This window comes from Sprattus sprattus (genome assembly GCF_963457725.1).
Source record: "Sprattus sprattus genome assembly, chromosome: 16".
In the NCBI taxonomy this organism is placed as follows: Eukaryota; Metazoa; Chordata; class Actinopteri; order Clupeiformes; family Clupeidae; genus Sprattus; species Sprattus sprattus.
In genome coordinates, this window is record NC_137914.1 from 11,532,403 (window position 1) to 11,555,603 (window position 23,201).

Consider the following 23,201-nt stretch of genomic DNA (forward strand, 5'->3'; position numbering starts at 1 on the left):
TAGCTTCACACATTCCAAGAACAGACCAAGAAAGGCAGACAAGACCCAAAACCACCTTGATATGAACAACATAGATATACACTTTGGGCAATTACCTTTTAACAGTACTGATGCTCATGAATATGTCAGAACTCCAACAGACATGTCATGTTCAAAATGGACAAAAGCACCTTTTTTTTTTGGAGCCCTTTCCAGAGGAGCACTTTGAACAAAGAGGTCATGACAATCGCACATTAGACCTGCAGTTTTATTAACACTGGGCGGTGAGTTGTTTTTGAACTTTCTGTAGAGACAGTTCTCCAGAAGAGATAAGAGAGTGAAGCAGAATGAGCTCAGAAAAGCATAAAGTAATTCAGACCGCATTGTACTCATTGTACTCATTGTGCTCAGCGTGAGGCTGCACTGTTCACATATGAAGCAGATTATATGTGTTTTAGAAGAGTAGTTGCAGTGATGATTATGCATCTAGCAAACAAGATTATAAAATTTCAGTGAAAACAGCTTAAGATAATAAAGTCAGTGTGTAGTCTGCTCAGAGGGTGCAATACGTAATCATCCATACCTAAAATATGAACTTTATTGCTGGATGTGCAGTAGTGGTGTTTAAGGTCATACTAAACACACACGTGTGTGTGTGTGTTTCAAAGCCCTGGTGGCTCTGATGATGCACTGCCGGCTTTCTTCCTCCTCTTTGCCAGAAGCGGATTGCACGAGTCTTCGATCGTTTTGATTTTGATCTGGTCGTAGTCTACTCTCATTGTTGCCAGGGCACTGGTCATTTCCTCCTAAAGATGGACGAAACAGAAAACACTCTGAGAGTCCACTCAGGCCACTGTCATACATGGGCTGATCACTATTGAAGATGTACCATTGTGTTTGTTTTTTTACTAAGGCACTTACTTTCACATCTTCCCAAACATCTTTTTCTTCATTCAGGACTCGACTTGTATGGAGAGGAGTCTGGGGAACTTCCATTGACTGCTAATAATTAAGAGGAGCCATATACAGTAGCCATTAGCACTTAGAGTGTGAAAACATGGTTGCCATGTTAGTAAGTCAATATCAGATTTGCCAGTGAAATCTCATACACTAATTATTTAACTAGACAAGAAGAATGTATTTTTCAAAATGTGTTGGATTTTATAATAACTGACAAAGGTATATTAAGCATAAGTTAGTATTATCAAATAAATACACATTAATTTACCTGACCACAAGAGTCCTATCTCATTGACAATTTTACTTAATTGGCAAGTCTAGTGTTGGCTTATATATACATGGCTGCTGTTCACCCAGGTGTATGTATACATGATTGAGTTGTCAGTGTTAGTGGTGGCTCACGTTTATCCAGGGGTGATTCATGAACTCTGTGATGGTCATCCTCTGAGTGGGTTCTGTCTTCAGCAGGAGCTTGATCAGCTGCTTTGCTGCAAAGCATGGGCGAAAAAAGAAAGAGAGGAGAATTACAAGAAGGAAGATAGGATTTAAATTTTAACTGCAATTTTACATTGGAATTTTACGTGTTTTTTTTGTTAGTAAACTGGATGTGCTTCCAGTCAACACTGGCACTTGACCTGGCTATTGTCATTATATTTGATGCCTTCACATTCCTATACTTGTGCTACAATTGGTTTACCTTCCTCTGACACATCAGACCACTCAGGGTTGGGGAACTCATACTGGCCATTGCGAATTCTCGTCTTCATGCCGGGGGACATGGCAAGACCGTGGTTCGAGTAGAAAGGAGGGTAGCCACACAGACTGGAGAGGAGGAGGGAGAGGCGGGTTCCCAGAAAAACAGAGAAGTGGGATTGTGAGGAGAGCATCTGTAATTACACCAGAGACTCATAACCGATGCTTATGGCTGCCGTACTTACAGTATGTACATGATGACCCCCAGGGACCACATATCACAGGACTTATCATATTTCTCTGGACCAAGGACCTCAGGGGCTGGAATAGGTCAAATCATGCCAATTAATAAACAACCAATAACAAGTCTGTGTGTAATAGTAACTTAATCACACAGACTAGTTTGAAATGAGCTCTTTGTCTGTGCTGTTCAAGCTAGAATGGCTATTGTACTTACCAACGTAGTAAGGCGTATAACAGGGGGTTGCCAGGGAGTTGTGTGTAGTTGTCTCTTTGGCAAACCCAAAGTCTGTAAGTTTCAGCGCAGCATCCGGTCGTTTTGATGTGTAAAGGAGGTTCTCTGGCTAAAAAAAGACAGATTAAAGCAGAGTTTTAGCGTTTGTGTCACAGCTCTGCCTAGCTCCTTGTCTCCTTTGTACCGTGGCTACAACAATTTGACGTGTACTTAGGTGGAGGCACTGTTCCTGTCATGGTTTTTTTCCCGATATCAATGCGCTCACTTTACTCCATTCTTTGAAGAGCCTGAGTCGGCACCTAATGTGCTGGGCTTTGTTTTTGCAGCCTTAGAACCTGCAAATTCGGCACATTCACGGCATGGACAATGTCATAGCTGATGCCTTGTCCCGCACTCCGTGAGGGTCAAGTGGAGGAATGTCCTGTCTTGTCTTTTTTTCTCTCTACTTGCTCTGCTTAAATGCACCTTTCCAGGTACTGGGCCTTGCTGGAGATTGGGGTTGTAGGGAGGGTGGTTAGAGATGCTGGAGGGTAGAGAGAGGGGTAGGATGTTCAGGCTGCTGACCATCTGGGCTGAGTTGCTGAGCCAAAACCCCATCACCAATATTTATTCACATATTTATTTATGTTACACTGAAACAATTGAAAGCTTGAAAAAAAAGTAATAGGATAAGATACAAAACAGATCCTTGTGGGTTGTTGTTAAATACTAAAAGATGCTGTTCTTGACGAATCCTTGATGAAACAGCAAAGATGTTTCCTTGCCTGAAGTTAGCTTGTTCAGAGTTAGTGATTCGGGAAGGCAGGGGGGGGGGGAATTAAGTATGTGGGGGTTATCTGATGTATGTATGTGTTTGACGTCACTCTTTAAGAGGATGTGAACGATATGTTTGGGGGGGGGGGGGGGGGGAGTTTGAGGTGGTATGTGTGTCTAGGTGTCAAGATGTGAGGTGGGACCATGAGAGGAACAATGTATTTGAGGTCTAAATGTCAGGCAGAGGGGTCTAGTTGTCCACGGCCATCTAAATGATAATATGCATGGCTACAACCATCTGGGTGGAGGGTTTATATATGGTCGGAAATCCACCAAAATCTAACAATACGTAATGTGAAATCGATTGAACAAATATGAGCCATCACTGAAAGTACATTCACGTCAGTGTTTTCCTGTAACTGTGAGTGGGAATACAAAAATGCATAAATGCACACACTTCCTATCCAAAGTCACTACTAGTATGCAAAGCCAGATGTTTAACATGCAATCCTTTGGAATACCGGGATTCATGGCCTAGGGCAAGTGTATATCACTTCCAGGCGAGACACAGGAGAACTACTGTTAAGTTACAGACTCTCCTTTGGAAGTAAACTGGTCTAGGCTCACCTTGACGTCCCTGTGTGCAATGTTGATGGCGTGTAAGGACTGGATGGCTTCTCCAACACTCCTGCAGATGTTTGAGGCCTCTGTCAGCGCGTGCACACACACACACACACACACACACACACACACACACACACACACACACACACACACACACACCTACATTTGTTTTCCATCCAGTAAAAGAGTGGGTTCTTGTGCAAGAGCAGATGCACACTGTGCTGTGTCTACTTTACCTCTTTCTGTAAAGCGCTGGTCCCCTCTCTCCTGGATGTGACTGAACAGCTCACCCCCGTCCATGCTGCCATTGAAATTATTAAAACAAGAAAAGCCATGTTACTGAATTTCAGAGGAACAAACACAAAGGTGTTTAAACACAAATTAAATTTAAGCCCAGCAGTGATAATGCAGTCTGCAGAGCAGGGCTACTACAAACAGCTTTAAGAGGGTGCGGTTGGAGAAAAGTAGTGCTTATTTTTCTACTCTTCTAGAGTTTGATGCCTCACAAATCTGTACTGCCAGCCAGCCCATTTACTAAGGTAAAAACAGAATAAGAGGCTGCTTCACATGTTGCCTAAAGAGCTGGACCAGGCAATGGAAATGGATGGTCTTAATGCTGTTCACGGACAAACATTGTCTACTATTGTCTACCCAGAACCCTTTTGACTGAATGGAAACTTTTTCCCTGCCTCCCAGCATTCACTGCGGTGACAAATGGTTCTAATCCAAGAGCAACCTATTAAAGTGAGTATAACGAAGCAGACGCAAGGCAGTTTATTACCACCACATGCGCTACATCACCCTAGGCACTATGAGGCAAGAGGCAAGAAAACACACCATTCCATGACCATGAGGAGACACCTCTTGCCCTGGTAGAGGTTTTCATAGACGTCAGCGATGCCCACGATGTGAGGGCAACCGGAGGCTCGGCAGTGGAGCTCGACTTCCCGCCGGGCCTTAGGGCAATCCTGCAGCATCTATAAGACACCGAGAAAGTGAATGAACAAGTATGGCATGCAGGGGGGGGATCATTTGCTGTATTTAAATGGGAAAGATGGCTAAAGTGGATGAGTAAGAGAGACAGTGTGTACATGTGCGCTGATGTCTAATCAAGCCTTTCCATTACTGGGCCACTTGACAGGAAGAGAAAGGAAGAGAGAAAGAGGAAGGGTGGGGGAGGGGGAGGGTGAGCCCATTATCCATCCACATCTTACTATGGATCTGAGATCTAATAGAAAGCTCTTAGCTGCTCCACATAAATCAGCCTGATGTCATTTCTGTCCTGACAGACATAGGAGCTTAGCATACTTCCTGTTTGTGGGCTGGCTGACCCCGCCTAATGCCAAACACGGAAGCTCCATGTCCTAAGCACCTGCGCATCTGTCACAGACAATGCTGTGCAGCAAAGGATGAATGAGCTCAAACAGGCTTGTCTAGGTTAATGTGTTCAGAGAGGTCCACATGAGTAACAAATAACTGTGAGTTATCAGGAATGAGTTTAAGCGTACATGCGTGTATTTAAAGGCTAAAAGGTTTTAGTATACTATAATCACACCATGTCTAGACTATATAGCACTCACTTTTAACCTGATAATGAACTCAGAACGAGATGTTTGGGAGGCATTAACCCCACCCCCCCCCCATAAACACACATATGCACACAATCACAGAATGTATATAAGCATTGCATAGGCACTAGGTTATAAAAAGGAATGTGGTGCAATGATCCCTTGGAATGAACTGCTGTGCAGATAGACCCTTGAACAACGGGTGGCTTAAAATGCTTATTAAACGAGTATCCTGGTTCGTTAAATTTTACAGTTTGGAGAAAACCTTGGCAAGGAAGAAATAACCACAGAGACCCACCGTAGACCATTACAAATCTACTCAGGCGGTGTGTTAAAAAATTGTTTTCAAAAAAATGCATTTTGGAAAAAACTGTTTGGAAGACAACATATGCTTTAGATTATTCAGCGACTCCTGACATTCACCCTATGGAATAGGCAACGAGGTCATATAACAGGAAAGCAGATAGAAGCATGAGGGCAGGAGAATGTCCAAGACATGTTTTAAATAAGAGACAATAGGTGAATAGTCCAAAGTTCAAACATGGCCGAAATATAAGTAGGATAACTGCTTGGTCCTAGTTAAGGTTCATTTTTTATTCATGTCTTAACATCCCAGGCAGTTTCTCCCCGCCCTTGAAAAGGCTTCTGAATCCCTCACAGAGCTGGGCTTCTCTTCATCTCCTGCACAGCCAGCCCGAGATAATCCCCCAGCCTGCTCTACTCGGCTCACTCACAGCAGACTACATTTAGCAACAAACACATCCGTCCCTCCTCCGCTAAGAGGGTTAGCAGAGCCAGACCATGGGGACGTGGGGACAGTACGAGATGTCTGGCGCTGGGGCCAAAGTACGCCTCTTTTCTTTCCCCTAAAGCAGCAGATGTCTTTCACACAGGAAGTGGCTGTGGTTGACACAGGCCTCAGTGTACATACAGCTCTGGCAGCCCCACGCTGCTCAGGTAGTGAATGGGTTAGAGGTTGCTTCTCTTTCATAGGTCACAACTAAGCATAAACGCACTCTTCCCTAACCCAAACCCAATTATATCTAATACTTATGTGTGCCATCTTTTCAATACACAACCACTTACAAAAGTCCTGAGTATATAAACCAACCATATGTCAGCTTGTCTACAATATCTGTGCTGCTTGCCATGCTTACTGGAGAATAACTAGCTAAGGGAAGGATTTATGCAACTACTTAAACAGCCACCTTTCTCACAAAAGTGTCCATGACCTTAGAGAGGCTATGGTCAGGTAACCTCGGCCAAGCAGATCAATTTTCAATTATCTCCTCACCATATAACACCTTTGTAGAATATAGCTCTCTCTTAAGGTGATCTCTGGAGAGCTCCTGTGGGTGTTTCTATAGTGTGTACGTGCATTTAAGTGCTTACATGCAAGCAGGAAGACCTACAGTAATGTGGTTATATTTCAGGTCCCTTCCCCCTTTGATGTGGAGGGATTTAGTGCTGTGCTGATGGATTTTTCTCAACCAGGTGAAAGATAAAATCACATCAAAGCAAAAGACATCGTTGGCCTTTACTCAGTAAGCCATTTCACAGCAATATCCAGTTCTCAAAGGTCTGTCTGTGACCCCATGACCCCACTTTAAAAATTGAGTGCACTGTTTTTCTGGTGAGTATGGTTAAGATAAGAACAAGACCATCTAGAAGAAGCAGGAAGCTCAGACATTTTTTGGGGTACACCATCCCTAAAAGAAAAGTGAGTACTGCTGACGGAAGGCCACTGACAGTCAGTCAGTAACTAATAGTTACTAACTAAAAATATAAAACCAAATGCAGACTGTCTTTGGAAGCATCTAGGCATAAATCAAGTATGTTGCAGGATCATCAGTAACTTTACCACTACCCACGTGATGAAAACAACTTGGGCAGTTCCTGAAGTTCGACTCACAGAATATGACTGAGAAGGTCTGCATACATTTTACGAAAATAAAATCTGAAGCATTTTATCGCATGTACCCCCGCACAGACATTCATAGCATATTTTGTTGACAAACAAAGTAAAGCATTGTTCCTGTAAGATGCCGGTGTTGTACCCGATTCAGCACCCCCGTCAGAATATGCACCCCCTTGACGCACCACTCGCAGTTCGCCTAAACAAACGCAGGGAAAAATACTATACTACGATTTCATTATTTGTGAAAGAGATGGAAGAGAAGAACACAAGTGATGACAGTCTTTAGAACTGTTCTAAAGAGTACAAACAACCGATGTTTTTCTATGCACCCCCTTGACGCACCACTCGCTTGATCGGAAAGGAAAGCAGTTCGCCTAAATAAACGCATGGAAAAATACTATAGCCTACTACGATTTCATTATTTGTGAAAGAGATGGAAGAGAAGAACACAAGTGATTACAGTCTTTAGAACTGTTCTAAAGAGTACAAACAACCGATGTTTTTCTTCCAAAAGCCTCGGATAATAGCGAACGCAAAAGAACACCTTTTTGTTCTGTGGAAATATATAGCCTACCCCAGCCATGACTACAAAATGAATTAATGTAATTTTGAATGAGCAAGTTGAATGAATTTGACACGGTGTTTCACAAGACTAAATAACGAAATGCAGTTTAGTATCTAACAGGAAGTGCAAATAAGCAGAAAGTGCAGAATATGTGCATATGAATGGCAGTGGTATATACATAATGAGATAGTATAAGATACAGTATGATACAGTACTCTGTTTACTCATACTAGTCCCATGTCTGTACTCTGAAAAGCATTTGATGATCGGATCAACAGAATTCTTTTAAAGGGGGGGGGGGGGTGCATATCACGACAGGCCTATTTTCACACCAGTCAGAATAAGCACCCCCCTGTTCAATTCTACTAGGAAGGTGTCGCATGCATGAAACTCACTGTGCTTACTCATACTAGTCCCATGTCTGTACTCTGAAAAGCATTTGATGATTGGATCAACAGAATTCTTTTAAAGGGGGGGGTGCATATCACGACAGGCCTATTTTCACACCAGTCAGAATAAGCACCCCCCTCTTCAATTCTACTAGGAAGGTGTCACATGCATGAAACTCACTGTGCTTACTCATGCTAGTCCCATGTCTGTACTCTGAAAAGCATTTGATGATCGGATCAACAGAATTCTTTTAAAGGGGGGGTGCATATCACGACAGGCCTATTTTCACACCAGTCAGAATAAGCACCCCCCTGTTCAATTCTACTAGGAAGGTGTCACATGCTAAAAACTCACTGTGCTTACTCATACTAGTCCCATGTATGTACTCTGAAAAGCATTTGATGATCGGATCAACAGAATTATTTTAAAGGAGGGGGTGCATATCACGACAGGCCTATTTTCACACCAGTCAGAATAAGCACCCCCTGTTCAATTCTACTAGGAAGGTGTCACATGCATGAAACTCACTGTGCTTACTCATACTAGTCCCATGTATGTACTCTGAAAAGCATTTGATGATCGGATCAACAGAATTATTTTAAAGGAGGGGGTGCATATCACGACAGGCCTATTTTCACACCAGTCAGAATAAGCACCCCCTGTTCAATTCTACTAGGAAGGTGTCACATGCATGAAACTCACTCTGCTTACTCATACTAGTCCCTTGGCTGTACTCTGAAAAGCATTTGATGTTGGAGTCAACAGAATTATTTTAAGGGGGGTGCTTATTCTGACCGGTGTGAAAATAGGCCTGTCGTGATATGCACCCCCCCCCCCCTTTAAAAGAATTCTGTTGACCCCAACATCAAATGCTTTTCAGAGTACAGACATGGGACTAGTATGAGTAGGCAGAGTGAGTTTCATGCATGTGCCACCTTCCTAGCAGAATTGAACAGGGGGTGCTTATTCTGCATGGTATGAAATTGGCCTGTCGTGATATGCACACCCCCCCCCCCCCCCCCTTTAAAAGAATTCTGTTGATCCGATCATCAAATGCTTTTCAGAGTACAGACATGGGACTAGTATGAGTAAGCAGAGTACAGTATCATACTGTATCTTATACTATCCTAGTATATACCACTGCCATTCATATGCACATATTCTGCACTTTCTGCTTATTTGCACTTCCTGTTAGATCCTACACTGCATTTCGTTATTTAGTCTTGTGAAACACCGTGTCAAATACATTCAACTTGCTAATTAAAAATTACATTAATTCATTTTGAAGTCATGGCTTGGGTAGGCTATATATTTCCACAGAACAAAAAGGTGTTCTTTTGCGTTCGCTATTATCCGAGGTTTTTGAAAGAAAAACATCGGTTGTTTGTACTCTTAGAACAGTTCTAAAGACTGTAATCACTTGTGTTCTTCTCTTCCATCTCTTTCACAAATAATGAAATCGTAGTATAGTATTTTTCCATGCGTTTATTTAGGCGAACTGCTTCCTTTCCGATCAAGCGAGTGGTGCGTCAAGGGTTGCATAGAAAAACATCGGTTGTTTGTACTCTTTAGAACAGTTCTAAAGACTGTAATCACTTGTGTTCTTCTCTTCGATCTCTTTCACAAATAATGAAATCGTAGTATAGTATTTTCCCCTGCGTTTGTTTAGGCAAGCGAGTGGTGCGTCAAGGGGGTGCATATTCTGACGGGGGTGCTGAATCGGGTACAACACCGGCATAGGGTGTTCATTCATTTAGGGCTGTGGGCGAAGACCTGGATATACTTCAGAACGCGCCTCCCCCACGCCTGTAAACAGCCTGGGCCCATAAATAAACGTAAAGCCAGTGGTGGTTAGAAAATAATGTATAAATTAAGATTACCTTCAGTGCGCACTTTTCACCGTTGCTCTTTCGAAATATTTCCAGCACCTTGCCATTTATGCCCAGGCCAAGCACTTGACCCGTAACTTTGTAGTCTTCAATTATCGCGTTCTTCTTCACTTGGGCGGTCGGTTTTGCCTGGGTATTCTGCTGGTTCAGCGCGTGCTGTTGCTGCTGTGGACTCGGAAACCCAGTCTCGTTCTGATTTTGTGTGTTGGATAACATGATGACTGAATATAATTAATTTCTACCTTTGAATTTTGATTATTTTCCAACGGAAACAGCAGACTTAGGCGCACACTGTCGTGGAAGCGGATGTGTTTCGGATTTTCTTGCTATCCAATTAGTAAGGAGTCAAACCAACTGATCAAAACGCAGCATGTCACAGCGTATTATTACACGAATGTGTAAAGGCTACACTCACAGATTAACTTTTGAATGCGTCCCAATTTCACACTCAAATATGTCATTGCTGATCCGGATGTCTATCGGCCAAAATGAAAACGAATTTTCTTGCCGTTGGTGACAGTTTTCCTGGTACCACTATAGATCAGTGGTAGCCACCGAGGCTTCCTGTTCTACATTTTAACTTAGCTTCTGTCTAAACTGATGGAGGTTACCAACAAACGATCTTAAACCAGCCTGATTAAGCGATCGATGACAGCCAGTCAGAGCTGTTGTTTCCTGCCTGTGACCTCACGTCTCATGTCGGGTAACGACAGTGGTGCTGTCCTTAAAGGCATAGTCCAGCAACGTCCTGCGACGTCTCAAAGCAAGTGACACAAGACTCTTTTCAGTGCATCTTGCATTTGGGGTTAGAAACATATGGATAAGATTCTGGACTTTTCAGAGTACCAAAATTACCTCTTTATTAACCCCTACGGTATCCAGTGATGAAGCAGTAGTTGCAAAAAGTATTGTTGAACTCAATTTAACTTTTCTATCATTTGAACAGCTGCTTTTTTGGGATGAGAAGAACAGACAGTAAGTGGAAGACAATGGTAATAAAGAATGTGTGTCTTCCCTCACACCCATGTTAAATTGACACCTCTTATAGGCCTACTACAAGTAAATAGTCCTCTTACAAGTTTGGCATTCCTGTTGGTCCACATCTATGCTAGTAGTCTTTGTTGTGACTTCACCATTGTGGGGCCCTTCTCCCAGAATGTGCAGACAGTTTAGGGAATTCACATCTTAAGGGCTAAGACTGATTCTGTGTTCTTAGGTGGGTCTCTAGGAGATGATAGCGCCTAGCCACTGGTGTTACCTTTCCTCTTATACCTGTGAACAGAGAAATCCACTACCCTGACCAGCAGCAGGTGGTTCTCTGGTCCTGACCCATTGGTAGCCATCCCCTATGGTTACTGTTGTAGCGAAACAACCACTTCAAATCTTAGAGTTCATACTTCAGAGTCAGAAGACCAAATGCGATGAACGGAAGTTTATTCAATCTTGCAGACTTTTCATTCAATCTGAGTGGGGGTCCATGGAGCAGCTCAGTCAAAACACTAGTGCACTAACTTTTTAAATGGTATATTTTGTCACTATGCTTTTCCAATGAAAAACCTAAAACTTATCAAAACTCAACCAATTGAAAACCCCAAACTTATTCAAGTTTGAGCCAATCAGAATAAACTCTCACACCTATACATTTTATCCAAGCCAATAGAGGGCTGGCTGCTCACTATAGCAGCTTCATATCACTCTACTATCCCACAAAACACAAAACCCAGTCTTCATACCAAAGTGTTGAAACTAACTCACTGCCTTTCACCCACCCATTCTTGGCCAGCAGTTTGTAAATCTCACTCCTGATCCACCATGGGATTTAGAAATACCGGTTACATTCCCAAGGCTGTAGATTCAAGTGCAATGTCTTCCATAATATGACTGGCAAGATGAAAAAATGATGCAATTGGATGACTGCATAGGACAGGTCTGGATGGATAGCTCCACACTTTCTATTTTCATTCTTTAATCCTATTAATTTAAGGAGAAACATGCAAAGAACCAATAATCTTTTCCTGTTAGAAAATACTTATATTTGAATACACAATTACATATATATTTGAATTCACAATTACATATGAAATATTACAATTTGGAAAATGAATTTTGAGAGATGGGACACGTGAGATATGGGACGTTCTGATCGCTGTGCAAGCAAAGTAGGCTAGCTTTGAAGCTATTTGTAAAGTTGATTTTCAAAGACTTATACATTTCACGATGAGTAGTTGAGCTGGATAAATCTAAAAACAAATCCAAGTCGTCATACAATGCCTCATGCGGGTTAGGGATAACATGAGATAACATTTAGGAACATGACTATTTGAGGAATTGGTGTTTCCTACTCGGACCTATTTTGTGTTGCACGTCTCCTCACACAGGAGGCAACGATTGCACGAATTTAGTGAGCCGACAATGCTCTGTAAGCTTTATCAATTTTTTTAGACACTACGTCTTAGTCAATCCGCAAGAAGATACCTCACATATTCCTGTTTTCTGCTAGTACCAAGATGTTCGAGAAAGCATTTCGTGTGAAGTCCAATACAGTAATTAAAGGATCTGACAGGTGTGAAATCCTGTTTTGTGTCGAGCTTGCTATATTTGTATCCAAAAATACCAACAATCTGTTTACATGTTATATAGCTAGTCAATTAAATATTTTGTCTAGCTTGTGTTGTCTAGTAGTGAATGTAACCCATTCGTCAGCTGTTAGCCCATGTAAATCTTGTCCAACCAATGCACTAACTTCTTGACATCAGCAAAACAACGTGAACGTAACATTGGCTTGACGAACGTATGTTTAGTGTGTTACGGTTGTTCTTGGAATTTTTTTTTGTATCTATTATGTTGTTCGTTTTTAAAAATCCAGAATTTACATCCTTTTAGACTTGCAGAGATGAATATGTCCTGAGATGAATAAGTCATTAAGTGTATTGGTAGCAATTACCGAACATTACTTTAACTGCATCTCAACTGTAATGTTTTTCTTCCCCACGTTTGAAGGCAAAAAGAGTTTCTAGCGTTACAGTGAACTGTTAAAGTGAAATATCTTTCCCTCTGGCTGTAGGCGAAAACTTAGAGCTGAAATCTCCGCAGCGTTTCCAGCCCTCTCGACAGACGAGCTGTCCGAACTCGTTCCCAACAAGGATGAGTTGAACGTGGTGAAAGTTTATGCTCACAAAGGAGATCCCGTCACATTCTATGTACTCCACAAGAACCCTATCTTCTTCCAGCTGGAGAAACAGATATACCCCACAGGTAGAACAGAAGACCTTAATCACTGCATCCAAACCCCTGCGTTTGTTTAGACATGAATAGATTTTTGGTCTAGGCCCTAAGACGGAATAGTGTTGTCTGACATGACATGAGTTGCTCTGCTCATTTGTATACATTATTAATTCAATTCATTTAGTTTTTGTTTGACTTAATTAAGGGTTACTGCTTGCAATCTAAATCATGTTTTCAGTTTGTCTTTGGCAGATGTTGTCTTCTGTAGGCTGAAACCCTTTTAATATATTTCAGTGTACACTCTCTGGAGGTGTCCGGAAATGCTCCCAACGCTCATAACATGGCCAGCAGTTATACAGAAATTGGCTGGTGGGGCAGGTATGTCTATTGATTTTTATAGGCAGATAGTCTTTTGCATAGCAAGTCTGGTTAATTGAACACTGAATTGCTCAATGACAGAACATTGCTGACCTGTAAACATGCCAACAACAGTCTCAGCTATAATGTGTGTTATTTTACTGAAAGGATACTAAAATTGTACATTCTAAACATGTGTTTACACTTGTCCATCTCTCCCCATAAGATCTCATGCTTCCTGGCGTTGTTGTGCCTCCCTGCGGTCTTCCAGAAGTTGCTCGTGGAAACTGCTGTGCCATAATGGCGGTTGGGAACAGGTGATTTTACAAGGTTGCATTTCTAAACTTTATTTAGCACAGTTATTCACCTTACACAACGCATTCTATTCCTATTCCAGTTTTCCTGTAATATGCTAATAATAACATAGTGATTTTGGAGGTAGATGTATAGAATTAGATTACTGGCTATTTGTGCAGGTGAACAGAACTCGACAGTCAGACAAGGAGATGGAGATTTCCTCCTTAAGCTTCGAAAATCTTTGTTTGTCCCCAGGGCGCCTGTTGCCGTGGGAACAGTTAACATGTCTAACTTGGAGATGATGAGCAGTGGAATGAAGGGAAAGGGAGTAAATGTTCTCCACACGTACATGGACCAACTGTGGTGAGGACCACTATTTTTTTTCCATTTATTTTAGGTTTTAGTTTAAGCTTTTTTTTCCTTACCTCTATCATTTATCATTTGTTTTTGTTTTTCCATTTTAAAAACGTATTCCTGCAGGGCATTTGGCGACAAAAGTGTTCCACCTACCATCACAGCAACTGGTGACAAGGATGTATCGGAGGAAATGTTAGAGGGAGATATAAGTGGAGAGGAGGAAGGAACAGGAGAGGAGGGAGAGCAGGAGGACAGAGAAGGAGAACCCTACCCAGTGCCTGAGAGGAACGGGTTGACAGGCACAAACTCAACCTGTCCAAACATCAAGGAACTAAGCCTAGCTGAGAGAGAGGATGAGCAGGGCGACGATGAAGAAGAGGAACAAGGGGATGATGACGGAGAACAAGACTCCAGATCTCCTCAAGGTGATAGAAACTTAAGCTTCCCAGAGCGGAAAATTAAGGGATTTCAGTGCTCTCATCCTTTCTTGCCTTGGGGCTTGTTATTGCAGTTTTGGAGGGGGTTTTAAGTCAAACTGTGCTTATGAAGGCCTTCGCAAGCAGCAGGATGACTTCAGACAAACATGTGGCAGAACAGAAGAATTCATTTTTAGGATTCCAAGAGGATTAAAACTTAAATATGTACTTGGCACTAGTGGAATCATTGCCCATATTGACACACTATCACAGTTCTAACAAACAGTTGAATTGTGTGAAGAAATGCATTGGATTATCAAGGCCTGATACTTCACTCTCCAACCATGTATTTTACAGCCATGTATGTAAACATGTATTGTTATTATACATCTATTCGTACAATTGTACATTTGTTTATACAAACATAGTGCAATGACTGTGTCATGTCATTGTTGATAAGTGTGTGATGTTATCAGCAGAGAGTGTTGAAGTAGGTGTCAGCAGAGAGAGAGATGGATGCCCTGAGGTTGTCTTGACCTCCCTGTGTAGCTCTGCAAGTGAGGCCATCAGGATTAGAGAGAAGACAGGGGTCTGTGCTGTGGAGCTTGATCCTGCTGGGAATGTAGCTTTGTCTTATTTTGTTGTTTACAGAGCAAATGGACGAGTTGCTCCTGCAGTGTTTCTTCCATGCACTCAAAACCAAGGTGAAGAAGTCAGAGCTCCCCCTGTTGACGAGCACCTTTCTTCGGGTCCACATGGTGTCCTGTTGGTAAGACTAATTCCCTCACCCACACACCCACACACACACGTTCATGTTTTTAGTCACAAAGCGATACACAAACTGTCCTGATTCAGGCATTACTGTCTTTATTGATTGTGTTTCTACTCTTTCCTTTCTTCCAGCCCTGGTGGAAAGCATCTTGACATTAAGAAGTCCAGCTACAAAAAGGTATGGCAGATTCCACTTTAAAGCTACTCTCTGCAACATGTTTTGGGATTCTAATACCATTATATGGTCCAGTGATGTATGTTAGCTGCCCACTACGTAAGCCAGAGTAAAATGCCAGTAATATTACCATGGAATATTTATAGCAGTGTTACAATAGTGTCTTATTGGAGAACAACGTTTCTGTGTTATCCAGTGTAAACTGGAATGTTGAGATTTGGCTATTTTCTCCTGAAAACAAATGAGCCAGTGACTCTCTCTTGACTCACTCTCCTGCAGTGGTGTGGAAAGTAATGCAAGGGATGATTTACTGAAGATAAATCAAAGACATGAAATGGTTCAGCTGGATGCTGCGCTATTTCGAGAGATCGAAGATTTACTTCAAATGTCTCAAGTATACTGTAGTACTGTACTGTGTAGAATATCTTTAGCTGCAGCAGAAATAGGCCAGCTCCTGAAAAGCAGTTACATGAGAGAAGTGACTTGCAGGACCTCATCAGAAATATTTGCAGAAATGCCACACAGAGTACAGTTTGCTTTTCAGGATGAAAAGTATGGGATCATTATGCCTGATATGGAACAGATTTCAGTCATTTAGTCTTCTTTTCACTCATCTCCTTTTCTTTGTTAAATCTCATCCACCCACTCACTCACTCACTCATACACTCACACTTTCTTTCTGTCTCTCTCCCTCTCTCCCTTCAGCTGTCTAAGTTCCTGCAGTGCATGCAGAAGGAGCACAACCTGGTGCAGGTGAAGGAGCTGAGTAAAGGGGTGGAGAGTATCGTGGGGGTGGAGTGGAAACACCGCAAGTAAGTCTCAAACGCTCCTCCAACATCACTGCGGAACTGACAGACTCAAGGATGCAATTTGAGTGCCCACAGACTTTAGTAGATGCACTTTCAAAGCACCACATAGATCAGCAGCTTCACCAGACCTCCCATGGACAGAATAACGTGTCAGCTGAGGACCAAAGGACACATGAGAAACGCTTTTCTTCTTCTTCTTCTGATCTGTGCTTTTACCTCCTTTTCAGACTGCGATCTTTTATTACCCCAGAGGATTGTGGGCCAGCGGATGCCCCAGAGGAGGCAGGAGTGGGGGGCGAGGTAGCATACCTCCCACCTGAAATCACCATGATGTACATGGTTACTCCACGCTTAGAGCCTCTCTTCAGAGATGCACAGAAGAGGTGTGTGACTTGGGTTTAGTTTGGTGAATGTGCACGTAGCAGACAGACCTTGATTTACTTTACATGTAGCCAATAAGGGTGTAACTAACCAGATTTTGTAAGCTGCCGTCATCTTGGTGTACAGTCTATATCAGATGGTCTGGGCCTCTGAAACTGAGACTGAGACTGAACCATCTCTTCCCCTCAGGAAAGGAGCAGCGGTGCAACCTGCAGAGATGAGAGCCATCATCACCGAGTACGTCAAGAGGAACGAGCTGGTCGACGAGAACAACCAAAAGTGAGAGATTATGGCATGATTTAATATTAAATAATAATAATAATAATATTAGGTCCTGTGTTTTTTCCCTTGCTTAAAATGTCTTGTCTATTTGTGGGCCGTGTAACCATTACAGTCAGGAGTTCTGAGCAGCATTTCTGTTCCCTCCTCAGTTTTGTCTCAATTAACCCAGCCTTGTGTGACTGTCTCCTGGAGAAATCTGAGTACCATGAAATATCAAAACTGAAATGGGATGAGCTCTTCACCAGGTAAAAAGCCACAAAACGAAAACGACCAACTTTCACCTAAAGTGAACGCTTTCTTGCGAGAGGTGACTGAATAGCACCCCCTTGTGTTTGCAGAACGCTAGGCAAGATGCAGCATTGCCACCAAATTCAGTTCCCAGGCCAGCGAGCTGTAGTGAAGAAGGGCGCAGTGGAGCCCATAGACATCTCAGTGTCCTCCAGGGGATCCAACAAGAAGGTACTTCAGTGCATTTAAAGGGAAACTTATTTTCTATAGATAATTTATAATCTTTTTGGGCCCAGGTTAAAAAAATCCAGAAGTTTCCCTTTAACATAGCATTAATATTCCCCTTGCCTTTGTTTTAAGTGACCATCATAAATACTGCTCAGTGATTCATGTGTATGCTCATATGTGTGCAGTATCAACATAAAGAATCTAGAATCTGGATATGTGTCTATTATTATATGTGTCTGTTTCGTAAGTGTGTGTGTGTGTGCTGTAGGTGTGTATGACTGTGTGCACTATATTAAGCTGTTTTTCACAGATTACCATCATTTAGAATTTAGAAGTATTTAGCATTTAGAGCTGCCATCTCTTTCTCCCTCTCTGTTTCTCTCAGGTCACCATCATAAAGAACCTGGAGGCATTTGGGCTGGACCCGTCTGTCGTGTCGGCAGCCCTACAGCACCGGGTCCAAGCCAGCTCGGCACTGCACGCTGTTCCCGGCTCCAAAGACCGCGTTATGGTGCAGATCCAGGGGAACCAGATACAGCATGTGGGCAAGATGCTGCTAGGTACCACGCGGCCCATCTGCACACTGTCTGCCTCGTCTGTCCTGTTATATGTTATATAGTGCCGTGTGCAGCAGCTTTAGGTGCTCTTATTAGCCATGGACTAATAGCCACTGATAGGAAGAGAAACTACCACTTTGGTTCTCTTGTGTGTGTGTGTGTGTGTGTGTGTGTGTGTGCGTGCGTGCGGGCGGGCAGGCGTGGGGGCGGGTGTGATGGGTATAAGGATGTACCACCTGTGCCTAATGAGTTTGTGGTTGTTGTGATGGCGAATGGGGGTTTCCATTGGTGACTGTAAGGTGCTATGCACACGAAGTCTAGGGCCTCCGAATCGGATTTACTTTTCACACCAATCGAATCTTTTAATTTCGTAAATACGGAGGCTGGCAACGAGAGATTTGCGTAAACACGGAGGCAGCAGATTGTGGTGAACCGACTGTAGTACATACCTCACGCCTGTGGGTGGCGCTTTAGCGCTTTATTTACACAACTGAAAAAACGTGAAAAACCTAGAAGAAGGGACTTCACAGCACGAGGATAAACACATTACACAAGACATTCAAGCTCCAATTAACAACATTACATTATGATAGTTAATATCAGTGGTCAGACTAAAGGATATGCGAAAATGAATAATTTTTTCTATTGATAATAAAGAGTTTGGAACAGTAACATGACATGTCTGTCATCCCATTTCCCATGATGCATTGCTCAGAGCATTTTACATACATTTATGAATAAAAAAGCAAATTAAATCGCTGGCCAATTTATATTTGTGGTCATGAAAGTTATGTTACGTCTGAATAAGAAGAATTAGATCAAGATAGGGGGCTAATCAAAAATCAGAAGACTGGGTTAATGTTAGTGAATTCGAGGCCCACCACGAGTGAGATTTTGAGGGAGAACAAGTTATATATACTGGTTGGAGATGGCGGAAAAGATCACGTGGGGCAGTGACGTCATCAGGTTGCGTTAAACCGTGCAGACGAACACCAGCCCCCGTAGCGATTCAAATCTACTCACTTTCTACCCCGGACTGCGATCGTTGCGGAAGCAAGGTGCGGATAGAGAGTGTTCGTATGTATGATAGGGCTATCTGTATTAGCTATCCGTATCAGATTGACAAACTAGGCTCCATGTAAACGACCTCTAAGATTCATGAAATTATCCTGTGTGTGTGTGTGTGTGTGTGTGTGTGTGTGTGTGTGTGTGTGTGTGTGTGTGTGTGTGTCTCTGATTTTTTGATTTGATCTCTTTTGTCTCTTAGCATATTTTGTCTTTGCATACAAGCCTTTTCTTTTCTGTTACACTCTTAATGAAAACACTGCATAATTTGATGACTGTAAAATATTGTTGGTCAAATTAATGAATCAACCCCTCTGTCTTTTTTCACAGACAATTACCACATCCCTCGACAATACATTGAGGGACTAGAAAAAGCACCGAAGCCTGGCAAGAAGAAGTAGAGTCTACCTGTACTTCACCTATTCATTCGCTACGGCAAAGCCATGTCTAGAACTCATTTGCTTCACTTCTCATTCGGTTGAGACTCTGTGAGCCACTCCGCTCAGCGTTGGACCCTCACACTCACACTACTGGTGTGTGTGTGTGTGTGTGTGTGTGTGTGTGTGCACGCACTTGTGTGTTGACGAAGCTAGTCACATGACACATTACGTTCAATAAAGCACCTGTCGCTCTGGGAACAGACTGTGTGGACCAAAATACGTATCAGCTGAGAATGTAGGATTGTTTTCAAAGCATTCGACTTTAACAAGGGCTCCACAATAAATGTTCTGTCAAGGCAGACCAATTAAGCTAAATGATGTTATTGTGATGTAGGGGCAGCTCACTCTATTCAGGCCTCATTATAGCCTTGCTGTAGGTTATTACATCACTCAGAGCTCCATATAAAATATTTACGCTGCATTGATTGCTTTGCTGTGTGGCAATAAGTGGAGTGTCACTGTGCTAACGCATTTAAACAAGCTGATATATGAGTACTCCATCAAGGTCTTTGGTGATTGATACGCTCAGATTTATCGAAAACACTTCCACATGTTTGTTTCCATCCATATACTAATTTATGTTGGGTATGAAAATATTTATGGGTTTAGAGGGGCGGTCCTCGATCACTATTTTAACTCAACAGCCATTCAAATACATCCCTCCATTCCATGCTCCTGAAGCAACATCTTTGATTGGCTGGAAAAGTGTATTAGTCGGTCTGAGCCACTTTGTTTTTGTCCCTTTCACAGAGCCACTGTGCAAGAACACTGGAGTTTTTTGAGTTGATACAGTGGACGAACAGCCAAAGGAAAGAAGAAAATTTAGCTTAATTTCACAAAAAAGTGATATATGACTACAATGAAGCACTGCACCTTTAAAGAACTACCTAACAGCAAATCCATTCGATTGGAGCAAGACACAGGAGAACATTGAACCTGAGAGTAGTTAATGTTATTGTTAGACTAAATGTGCTCAAGCAGGACTGTGTCTCCTGTGTCTCGTAATAAAACGTCACTGCAAACCTAAACACGAGAAACCATACCTCATTTTAATAATTTTTCCCATAAATAATTCATTTAGAATGTCTCTGGTGAAAATGGTACCTTATAAACCGCAATCGTCACCAGGTCATGAACCATTTCTTGCACAGCTCTATTGTTACAGCACGCAGCCATGCTTATTAACACAAACTAACACCCTTTGATGCTCCATACAAAGCAGTGAGTATAGTAAGGACCCTGTTTGCCCCTCATAACTTGAGGCTTGAAGCTCCCATGTGGTAGCATACTTGTTTAACCCTATACCTGCCTGGCTGTCTGCTAATCAGCTGTCCATCTGTAAGTTGCTCAAGGTGGAACAAGCAGAAATACTGATGGTCAGCCAAAGGGAATGTCAAGAGGTCACTCAAAGGTCAGCCTCTACCTTTTCTTAAGCACTACTTTTAGCCTACAGTAACTCCTCAGTGCTGTCACCATGCGCTGTCATTAGGCCTGCTTCATGCTCCATCAGTCACTGGACACTTCAGAGTGCAGCAGGAGAGGCCAGGGGCATGACACTCGTGCACAAACACGGAGGAATTCAGAGGAGGCAGCAAGTTGGGACATGATTGGCTTGTGTCTGATAAAGGCCTTTACATTGACCTGTTACATAAGGATTTTTTCCATACCGCATCCTAATGTTCTCCACCACCACTTCTGCAACAAGCAGAGATACATGCTGCAGAACTACATGTAAAGAACAACATGCAACATATGTAGCATTGTTCATGAGTTCACACTGATGTCTTACATTTTGAACCTTTCGATTTGTGTGGATAGCGTCAGACTATGTTGATTCATGTAATGTCATGCTAGCTTTTATACATAATACATATACATAATCCTGCTTACGGCTAAAGTTATATTTTCCTGGCCTGCTTTCTTAGTGATTCTTAGCTGAAAATTGAGTTTTTGCAGGTTTCAGCCAGCTTTTTGGAGTCCAGCCCTCATGTCACACAGCAATCAAACCTAAGTGTTGTCCTCAGAGGACATTTCACTCACCTTTGCCTTGAAGGTCTGTGCTCTAACTACAGCTTATCAGTGGAATCAAAGTTAAGTCTCAGTAGAACAAGGTGTAAAAAATGCCCATCCACAGGCTTACTGATTGTTGGTTGTCAGCAATCAACAATCAAGACTTCCAGTGACAGTAATGATGTCCAACAGGCTCTCTGTAGATACATGGGTCTTACTGTGAGTGTGCAGGCTTTAGACTGTTGTTTACCAGCAGAGAAAACCCCCCATACATGATCTTTTTTCAACTTGAAATTTGATGACCCCAACATTAGAAAATGTGAAAAAAGCTGTACACTACCAGGGTACAAAGATTGCCCAGCAGGTCGTGGATGTGATGTGTTCAGAAGTCCAGGAGGAAGAAGAGCACAGTGATTTAGAAGAGGAGGAGGCATCATGCTGCATATGTCAGAAATACACCTGCATGTCCATCAACACACGCTTGCATACTGTCCTACATGTGCTAATTACTTTCGATTAATTTATGTTCTCACATTTTAGTTTTATATCTCTTATCTCATTTTATTATTATTCAAGTTGAAGTTCACGACTGTTTTTGTTTCCCTATAATACAATGCATTCAAAACTACTTACTGTTTCTTCATGGAAAATAGATTTGGGGATTAGAATTAAATTAAGCTGCTTTATTTCAGGGGTTTAATAAAAGCAGGCCATTTTTTACCCCTTAGGACAGGGGGAGTATATAGAATGGTAAGTCTCCACAAAAGGTTAACCTGGACAATTACGTCTGCTCGTCTCCTCATTGCCCCGCCACATTTAGTGGGACACGAATTTTAATATCCAAGTCTATTTTATGTGGCATACTGAAGTAACCATACAGTCACTCAGGTTTTATAGCCCTGGTCAAATTATTTGGGTACACAAACACAGAAAATTAAAGCCGCTTTATAGAGTCAAGCAAATTAGAATGGCAAAGATCTGATAAGAAGACACACAAGTCCATGTGCTTATCAGAGAGCCACTTGTTGACCTACTGATAAAGGGATGATGCACTGATGACTATCTACAACTGGAACCACAGCGTAAACAAGTTTTTTACTTCCTTGTTTGAATACGAATCCCTGTGAATTTATAGGAAAACGTTACCCTTCACCGACTACTGCCAAACACACACAAACACATGGAAACGTGAAATGAAAAATGATACAAGCTCTTTTATATACTATTTTATGTCTACTTCGTGTCCCTGGCCCCCACATCTACTGTCTCACAGTCTGTTTCTTTCCATGGATGTCTTTTGAGAAGTCAAGATTCTGGGCAGAGTCTTAATGCTTTCCCTGCCTGTACACCATGTCCTTGCCTTCTCAGCTCTCTGAGGAGCAGGCTTGTTAAAAAGCCTCTAACGTTTGAAGGGCCAGGAGAAGTCCACTGGGGTGTTTCCACTGCAAATAGACTTAAACGACTGTGTCTGGTTCCTCTCCTGGTCTCTGTGGGGGATAAAACAGCCCAGTCCCAAGCAGAAGGGAGCCCATTAAGACAGGTCTTACATGGAAGGAGAGCTCACAGAATCAGGTCTTTCAGAGTGGCAGAAAAAAAGATTACATTCTGCCCTCTCTGCCGCTGCAAGCTGTGAATGAATTACGCTGGCCGTGGTCAGGCAGGGGAAAAGCAAACCTGCAATTCATATTGGTGAATAATTAATACGACTCTGGTTCACTCAAGCTTCCATCTTCTAGCTCTGTAGAGATTCCATTCTTTAATGATAGATGCCTGGAAAGCTCGCTGTGAG

The 23,201-nt window shown here is 42.3% G+C and overlaps 2 protein-coding genes across 2 annotated transcripts; one reads left to right on the top strand and one right to left on the bottom strand.

Annotated features, from left to right (window-relative positions):
• Nucleotides 1-282: 282 nt before the first annotated feature.
• On the bottom strand, nt 283-10,483 carry LOC308377486 (MAP kinase-activated protein kinase 2-like). The gene is made up of 10 exons (XM_080854166.1): nt 9,806-10,483; nt 4,322-4,461; nt 3,721-3,785; nt 3,488-3,567; nt 2,090-2,216; nt 1,878-1,953; nt 1,637-1,761; nt 1,342-1,427; nt 901-981; nt 283-785 (listed from the first exon to the last, which is right to left on the bottom strand). The coding sequence occupies exons 1-10, from the start codon at nt 10,028-10,030 to the stop codon at nt 642-644; spliced, it is 1,149 nt and encodes a 382-aa protein (XP_080710292.1). The 5' UTR covers nt 10,031-10,483; the 3' UTR covers nt 283-641.
• A 1,706-nt stretch (nt 10,484-12,189) lies between these two features.
• Nucleotides 12,190-19,553, top strand: eif2d (eukaryotic translation initiation factor 2D). Its single transcript, XM_080854410.1, has 15 exons — nt 12,190-12,377; nt 12,879-13,069; nt 13,334-13,417; nt 13,623-13,713; nt 13,949-14,056; nt 14,174-14,475; nt 15,118-15,235; nt 15,370-15,415; nt 16,118-16,224; nt 16,449-16,604; nt 16,792-16,881; nt 17,034-17,129; nt 17,223-17,343; nt 17,726-17,900; nt 19,293-19,553. Exons 1-15 carry the CDS (start codon nt 12,322-12,324, stop codon nt 19,361-19,363), a joined length of 1,812 nt encoding a protein of 603 aa, XP_080710536.1. The 5' UTR covers nt 12,190-12,321; the 3' UTR covers nt 19,364-19,553.
• Nucleotides 19,554-23,201: the final 3,648 nt, after the last annotated feature.

Coding starts and splice junctions, on each gene's coding strand:
- LOC308377486 (XM_080854166.1), bottom strand. CDS start 10,030: ATGTTATCCAACACACAAAATCAGAACGAGACTGGGTTTCCGAGTCCA. Junction 3,568..3,720: donor CCAGCGCTTTACAGAAAGAG/GTAAAGTAGACA, acceptor ACGCGCTGACAG/AGGCCTCAAACATCTGCAGG. Junction 786..900: donor ATGTTTGGGAAGATGTGAAA/GTAAGTGCCTTA, acceptor GTCCATCTTTAG/GAGGAAATGACCAGTGCCCT.
- eif2d (XM_080854410.1), top strand. CDS start 12,322: ATGTTCGAGAAAGCATTTCGTGTGAAGTCCAATACAGTAATTAAAGGA. Junction 13,418..13,622: donor GAAATTGGCTGGTGGGGCAG/GTATGTCTATTG, acceptor TCTCCCCATAAG/ATCTCATGCTTCCTGGCGTT. Junction 16,225..16,448: donor GTGGAGTGGAAACACCGCAA/GTAAGTCTCAAA, acceptor CCTCCTTTTCAG/ACTGCGATCTTTTATTACCC.